At 36.1% G+C, this 8,525-nt stretch overlaps 1 protein-coding gene across 2 annotated transcripts in view; it reads right to left on the bottom strand.

Moving 5' to 3' along the window:
* Positions 1-3,575, bottom strand: part of ARL6 (ADP-ribosylation factor-like 6) — a 24,804-nt gene extending 21,229 nt beyond the window's left edge. Inside the window, exons 1-2 of one of the 2 annotated variants that reach the window (XM_004675272.2) lie at positions 3,185-3,575; positions 202-351 (exon numbers count right to left, since the gene is read on the bottom strand). In XM_004675272.2, the coding sequence (XP_004675329.1) occupies positions 202-324 (123 nt within the window). In that variant the 5' untranslated portion in view covers positions 325-351; positions 3,185-3,575. The other variant, XM_012729499.1, reaches the window with a different exon arrangement.
* Between the last annotated feature and the right edge of the window lie 4,950 nt (positions 3,576-8,525).

Below are 8,525 nucleotides of genomic sequence, written 5' to 3' on the forward strand. Positions count from 1 at the left end.
AAAAAAAAAAAAATCAAGATTTAACTAAGTCTTTATACTTGCATAAAATACATTGCCAAGTAGGCCTGACTCACACTACTTTAAAGTACCAGAAAGTTAGTAGTATTTCATAACATAAGTATGTATAATGGCAAATAAAATAATTTTTATAATAATTTTTTCTAGCAGAAAATAAATAAAGGATCTCACAAAAATACTTACATTTGAAGGTTTAAGTTTGTTAATGATTGTTGTTTTGCCACTATTATCCAGTCCAAGACACAAAACATGAACCTCCTTCTTCTTCAGACCTAGCAAGCCTGAAAGTCTGTCTAGCAATCCCATGCTATGATTCAAATATTTGCAAAACACCTGCAAGTCAGGAAAAAAGTTATTAATCAAAGCAACTAAATGAGCATGTGCATCAAAAAATTAAATAATTAGACACATAGTGATATTTTAAAACCATGTCAACATTGCTTTGTATTTAGTAAACAGAGTATAAGCTGATTACTAGAAAGGAGCCTTAGCTGAAATGCAGATTAGCAGGTTCTAATACCTGGTAATACAGAATGATGTCCTTGAAATACATGCACATTTCTCATTGCAATTTAAAATATTTAAGAAAACATGGTTAAACTTACTATTATGTGGGTCTGACATTTATGATACTTTGAAAATTTACACGAACTGCAGCTTCTTTCAGAAATCTCTAAATCTGGGGAATGCAGTTCACAGAGGCTGAACTTAGCTAACACAGAAAGTAGAAGGCACAGAAGAAAATATAAAAAAAAAAAAAACAAGATTTTGTCTTTAGCAGTTAAGTCTTTGTCTAATTTTTTTTTCTGAAACCATTGTTTTAATTTGCAGTACCACTGCTTGATTGTATCCAGTTTAGGTTGAGTTTTCTATGAGTACCTACAAAGAATCCTGGCATATTTATCCCTATTTTCCTATGGTTCTTACACAAATATTTGGAAGTTACTATATATCAGTTTGGCGATAAGGTTACATATAAAATAGACATAATTTTATTAAACCTTACTAAAATAGGTTGTCTTAAAACTGTAACTTACCTGAAACATCCTGTTAAGTATTACTTTACAGGAACTTTATAGAATATTGTGATTTTAGATTTTTAGTTAGTTTTCTCAAATTCTATAAAAGTTTCTTTGTTAAATTTCCCTTGGAATGTTCATTTATCAGTTTTTACTTTTTTTGAAAAAAATATCTTTTCAATGTAAGCTTGAAAAAGAAAATCTCCATTCAGCAATCCAAAGGCAGTAATATTTTGAAGTCAAATAAAACTGCTGCTAACACATGGCTTGCTATGCAGTAGTTTTACAGTTACACATATCCTTGCACGGTATTACTAAATTTAGACTTTAGTTCTCCAAGTGAAACTTTCCAAGGGATTTACCTTTGGGTGTAACAATGCCCCAAAACATTACTACATGGTGAAAGAAGAGAGATCACCCCACCTTGCCAGCCCTCAGCTGCTGTAGCGACAGTACCAGTAATAATCGCAGTATCTGTGTATTCCAATCATTTGCCATTACTCTCCTATCATTTTCAGTTCCTTAAATACTAATCTCATAACTGATATATCTATATCCATCTATCTATCTATCTATAAGTAGATAGATAGATGATAGATATCTCCTTATTTCCATCTAAGGTTCCAACTCCTTCAACATTTTTGATTCCATGTCATCCAATAGAATGTCTTGAAGGAAGTAAAGCTTTGTAGTAAGTGAAATGACAAGAAGCTTCCAAGAGTATTGACTGAAAGGAGGCTGCATCACTGAGTCTGCTCAGGTTGCTGGCAGGATCATCATGGGTACAACTCTGAAAACTGAACTCTAATGACATGCAGAAAAAAGGAGCTGTACCTTCATCCTCAAAGAATGTGGGATGTAACAGAGCCACAGGTGACATACTCAAGGGATGGGATTTAGCTCAGGTTCTATATTTGTGTTACAGAATCAACTTTTCTTCTTCTGTTCAAGTTTAAAAAATCAGTCAACTCATTCCTTTAAATCACATCTTGAGGATACACATTTGTAGAATATATTTGAGCTTTCTGATGACACGGTCTAATTTACAGAGACCATTTAAATTCAAAGTAAATTTATTATCAACTTTGTTATTTATTGTAGTAAATAAAGTATATAAAGACATAGTTTTACTTTCTTCATTCTATACAGTTTTAACAGATTTTTAAAAAGATGACCACTTCTCACATTTCCCTCCTATGAGCAATACTATATCAATTTTCATAAGTATCAGATACTTTAATATTAATTTATCATTACACCTTGACTAGCGATTTTCTGACTCTTATTCATAGCTTGTCAAATAATGTTTAATGAAATATTTCGAGATATACAATTTAGGAGAAGTCAGTTGCTATAAAAGGTGCAACTGCATTTATGGAAGTCGCTTCACAAACAGCTATCATATAGCTTATGAATTTTCTATTTCTTAGTAATTATAAGTTTCTGAAGTTTACTTTTTCCATGCAAAAATGAAAAAAATAAGAGATAATATAGTTCATGCCACTGAACATTTATCTACCACGTCCTAAGTGCACAATGAGAGAGCCAATTAAAAACTTTCTGTAGCTTCTTACAGTAATAGTATCGGTTCTCAATCCTGGCAGCACACTGGAATCACCTGTTGAATTACTATTCTTAAGGTGGAAGCATATATTTAAAAAAGCTACAGCTACATATTGATATAGAGTCACTATTCAGAACTACTGGCTTTCAGAAGTAATGTCCAAACTTGAGAGGCTGAACGTGGGAGAAGAGCGACAAGGAGAGAGAACGCGTGCTAGGGTACAGAAAACATTATGACTGGTATTTCGTAAACTCTGAAAATTTTTGTGGGATGAATCATTGTATATCCTGACTACTCCAAATTAACATTTTTATTCTGCTTACGCTTTTTGGTGAAAATTCACTTCTACTTCTTACACATCGAATAAAATGGTCTAATGAGACAGTGCTCAAACCAGCCAAACAAAATCCTGCCCAAACCAGTTCAATGAGCTGATACTCACCACGCAAGCCCACTTCCTGTGCAGCTCTCACATATTAGAAACAACTATGCGCAGTGTGTGCAAAACATGGGGAAGATCAATCCTAAAACGAGAGCCGGGGCAGGAGCGTTGGCTACTGAGGATGGGGAGATTGATACCTGCCTTTGTGGTTAGTCCCGCGGGCGCGGAGCTGATGACGAACAGGAAAGGACGCACCCGTCTTTGGGATGGGTATCTAGCGCCGGGATGCCTCAGTTCTGCTACGTTTCTCCACAGAAAGGATCCGTGGTCCAGAGCAAAGCCTCCTCTCTTCAAATTGGTGGAACTGTTAGCCTCCGCTTCAGCCTAAACATCAATGGCTGGGTAGGCGCCTCGGCGCGTGGCGTTTCCTAGGCAACCCAGGTTCTTCCGGTTCCGAAGCCACGCCTCCGTGGGGGTTTGAACGACTTAGCCGCAGTGTTATTGCTCTGGGGCTTGAAGAGCTCCGGGAAAATGCCAGAAGTGCCCAAAGAGTCTTCAAGACCGTGTGGGGAAGGGTGGCCTGTGAACTGACCCCCTTCCGGCGAGGAGCCGCGCCGACCTGGGTGGAGCATGATGGGAGTTGTAGGCGCGCGCGCAGCCTGCTGGGAAGGGCTGGGGGTCCGCCTTTCCTGCGGGATGTTATCGCGGCTCGGGTCTACCAGTTCTGGAAGATCAGCTCCCAGCGGCGGACGCTTGGTGCTCCCCTCGGAGAGTAGAGCATTCTCTGTGTATTATTGCATTGTCGCAACCCAAGAGTGGGGGCCACAACCGCAGGACCTGACTGAGCCCGATCGGGCAAACTGCCACTCGTCTACTCTCTTGCGGACTCAAGCCACAGAGCCTGAAAACCTAGAGAAGTAGAACTGTTAACTTAGGTAGGGAGAGGGAAAAGAACTGGTGCAAAAAGGCAAAGGCATCTTGGCAAAGGAAATATGCCAGTACTCTAGGGCTTTCAGCTGCCTGATTTCCAGGAAACAGAATCGGTTGATTAGATTACAACTACCTCCTCTTCTGCCCTCCTAGTAATCAGATCGGCGAGTGGTCAGGGAAAGAATATTCCGACTTTTTAAATTAGGTTCTTTCCATTGCATTGGGAATCGTCGTGACAAATAATCTTCCAGTTGAAAATATTTAGACTTTGAAGTTGCTCTACATTTTCACTCCTATGCTTCTCAAAGAACACACTACAGATACAGTAATTTTAAAGATTTAGGATTTTGGGTCAACTTTTAATCTACTACCAAACACTCCAGATGAATGGCATTCAGGAGGGAGGAAAAAAGACTTGAAGGAATTATATTAAGAACTAATGATGGTAGGGAGGAGTTTGTATGTGTATAATTATGGGGGTGCTTTTCGTTTTTCACAAATTTTCAAGTGTGTCATTTTTACAAATTTTCAAGTGTGTTTGTCATTTTTGGGGATAGTGACTTTTGAAAAGCAAATCCTAACAGTACTGTCAAATGTCCTTCTAAAATGGAGTATGAAATATCATCTTTATTGTGTGGCCTCAGGCCAATGAACCCTTCTCTATGTGTTGGCTTCTCACCTTCAAAAAGAGACTCTCTCATCTGGTGTTTTGAGCATTAAATAGATGCACACATGTATATTTGGAACATAGTAGATGATGGGTCTTTCTGACTCAAGACATTTACAGGGAGGTGTTGAATACTTTACCGTGTCTGGACATTGTGAGCTATTTTCAAAGTCGATGGAAGCTACTTTCCTTGTTGCAATTTGACTCTCCCCCCTCCCCCGCTTGGACATAATAATTATTTTCCAGAAAATTTTAGTGGACAGACTATTGCTTGGAATTGATATTTTTTGCCATTAGAGTGAGTTATATTTTTTCATAATGTAAACTATTTGGTGAAAATTGGAACTGTGAGTTTATATCCAGCTTTTCTGTAAACTTAGGCAGGTACATAATTTCTGTACAAAAATTTAGGTAGTCACTTTAAAGTGTAGTTGAATACTTATTAATAGAAATGGAATAGTGGTAATTAAACAGTTACTAAATAATCTAGAAGCTGCCATTTTGGCCATTTCAATCTTTAAAAAAATCTTGATACAGCTGAATTTGTTGTTTTAGAGCTATGCCAATTGGCAATGCTTTCAAACTCTGCTTAAAAATTGTTGCACTCCGGCCTTCCCTGGTGGTGCAGTGGGTTAGCACAGCATTAAGAAGCTAAAGCCAATTCAGGATGAGTTCCATCCCCACCCCGAAGGTGATTCACATGGCAAGGCAGTCCTCTCCTGACCCGCCTGCTACTCCCCTCAGCAGTGTACTTTGTCTCTCTGCCTGTTCTGCTCCCCACTCTGTCTCTGGTAAATCCTCTCACCGCCCCTGCACCTCTGTCTTGTACCCCAGTTTTGTATGCATAAATAAATAAAAAGATTATAGAAAAATCCCTGATGCATGATTGGAAGTTTTTTTTTGCAATAAATTATTGGTGGTTTAAAGTTATTTGAAAAGTTGGATGTAGTGTTTTTTTAGTGATCTGCAATTTGTGTACAGTACACTACCGCAATGAACATTTGAATCTCACAAAATATTTTGCCAGATTAGAGAATATGTGTTTATATAAAAATGTGTAAACCAGTTATTTATAGTGATTTGTGTGAAATTATGCCTTTAGTGAGGTTTGAGAATTGAAAAATAGCTGATTTTGCATCCCAAATTACTCAGATATGTAAAAACAGTCTAGATTTAATACTGAAAATATTAAAACTGCATCAATAAAAAAATCACAAATTCAACCACCAGAACTGTAACTTTTATTTGCTAATAGATATTTTAATAAACAGGCTTTCTCCACCTGTAAGACCCTGATAAAGCCTCTTAGGAAATCATAGAAAAATAAAATACAATAATTAGTCATTTGTACTTTGTACAAAAATCTTAGTATGTTGCTCAGCAGGTAGTTTTGCTAAACATCATATTCTTTCAGCAAATAGATGATATATGTAATGCAATTCACCACATCCCTCATTGAGAGCTGAGCATTCTATAACACTATTAACTTGGAAGCATGCCAGCACATGAAAATTTACATGGAACATCATAATATTACAGATTTTATAAGATGAAAATAATACCACCTTCAAGTAAGTCTAGCCTACTTCACTATTATAGTAAAGTAGGTAATAGGTAGGATTACAGTTCAATTGGTAACAACCTTTACTGTGTTTATCTCTCTACCATATGTAATAAACCAAAAAGGAGAATAGTCTGTGGTAAGAAACCTGAGTGGAAGGCGTATGGTGAAATTCTAAATTGTGATGTAGTATCAAAGTAGGGAACATATAGTGCTGCACCTCCTTATTCTCACAAACAGATCTTTTCAATTTTGCAAGAGTAGATGGGTACAGTGCTCAATCTGAAATTAATGGTTAAGTCATTTTATGACAGGTTACAAAGAGATATATTTAAAAAGAATATTCATAGTTATAGGAAAGAAAGATGTTTTCAGTTGCAGTTTTTCATTAGTCAAGTACTGGTTATAAGGGATTATATCTTAACCTGGACAAATATTGTCTAGGTATTTTATATCTGTACTAGTTTTTAACTAATACAATTTTTGGGACCTGTATGCTGCAGATTTTTATAATTGTAGTTTGAATACACTGCAACTGTCACCTACTATTTAATATTTTCATGACCAATTAAATATGTGTTTAATTAAATACATACTTGCATGTACACACATACTTTATATTTTGGACTATGCTAAAATGGAAAAAAAAAAGGAGCACAATCTCATTCCATTATTCACAATATAATTTTACATCAAATCCAAAGAATAAATATGCACCTATAAATTCCAACACATTGTATTACGTAAAGCCTATCCAGAAATAAAGTCCTAAGTATATTAAAAGATCACATCCTTCATATAAAGTTGGGAGGATGGAGTCAACAAAATAACCATATTGCCCATATGTTTATCCTAAGTGACAGATGATACTAATGTTTTTCATAAGAAAACAAAATAAAATAAAATATTGTTTTCCTGAATGATTATCTTCTTTTTTTTTAATAAAATGCAGATGGGGTTCAAAATTCTTCAGAATAGTATATGAGAAAATTGACAACTTGAATATATAATACATATCTTTTAGGAATAAGCTAACTTAATTTTCATTGGCCTAGAATTATAACAGAATAGCTACAAACTTTCTGCCTTTTACTTTGTAATAGGCAAAAATAACATTAAATGGAGAAGTTCTCTACATTATGGGAAAGAGGTTTCTGTTATCAGAGTTCTTGGAAAGCACAGAGTTCAGTTCCAGTCTTCCAAATACGAGATCTCAAAAATACTTAGTAAAAATGGCTTTAAAATATTTCATATAATAGATCTTTTTCCTATGGTGTCTCACATACACACAAATACCCACTGATTGGGTGTTACACACACACACACACACACTCACTCATTTTTTCCCTTTCCAACTACTTACACTTCTCTCCTTCTTCCTACTCCCCAGACTTTGATCTGATCTTGGTAATCTAAAACTACTCCCATTACTAATACCTTTACCTTCTACCACACATCTACCAACCTATGTGCAGATTACACATTCTTCCTTTTCTCCTTCTGAGTCTGCCTCTTATCAAAAACTAACCTCCTACTTATGCTTTGAATGCTAATCCTTCTACTTTTCAAGTTCTTTTTCTATTATTAAGGGTTATCAGTTTTCTCTTTTTACCAGATCATTCTCAGTATATAAATGTGTTCTAACATCCTTTCCTAAAATGCACGCACACACCCCAAAAACCTCTAGACCCCACATCTCCCCCCAACTATTTGCTCTATTTTTCTTGCCTTAGAATAAAATTTCTTCAAAAGAAATTATATATAGTCCACTTTCCTGAAGTATCTTAATTCACTTCAATCAGACTTTGACTTCACTACTTCATAGAAATTGCCCTTGTTAATTAAGGTCACTACTAATTTCCATGTTGCCAAATCCAATGGTTATTTGTTCTAGTCTTGACTTTTTCAAAGCATCTAACCTGTACGACTAATTAAATTTCTTTCTTTTTTCTATTTATGGTAAATCTTATCTTACACATCTCAGTGTCTTCTCTTGGCTTCCAATTCTCTGCCTAATTCTTCTAAATATTGGGATGTTTTAGATATCAATCCAGGCTTACTTCTCAACATCACTGTCATTTCCTAGGGAATTTCAATGCTTCAAAAACCCTATCTATAGTCGTGTTTTTTATTGATGGGGTTACAATTCTGAGGAATGTACGCTTAGGTGATTTTGTCACTGTGCTAATGTCATAGAATGTAATCACACAAACCTAGAGGGTAGGGCTGGCTGCACACTCGTAGGCTATATGGTAGGACCTATTGGAACCACAGTTGTATATACAGCCAATCTTGACTGAAACATCCATAATATAGTGCTTGACTGTTTACTCATCACTTCTAAAGCTTGATGTCCCTGGAGCCCTGATTGCTCCAAGGACCTC

The sequence above is a fragment of the Condylura cristata genome, unplaced genomic scaffold (genome assembly GCF_000260355.1).
Source record: "Condylura cristata isolate star-nosed mole 26May11 unplaced genomic scaffold, ConCri1.0 scaffold00003, whole genome shotgun sequence".
In the NCBI taxonomy this organism is placed as follows: Eukaryota; Metazoa; Chordata; class Mammalia; order Eulipotyphla; family Talpidae; genus Condylura; species Condylura cristata.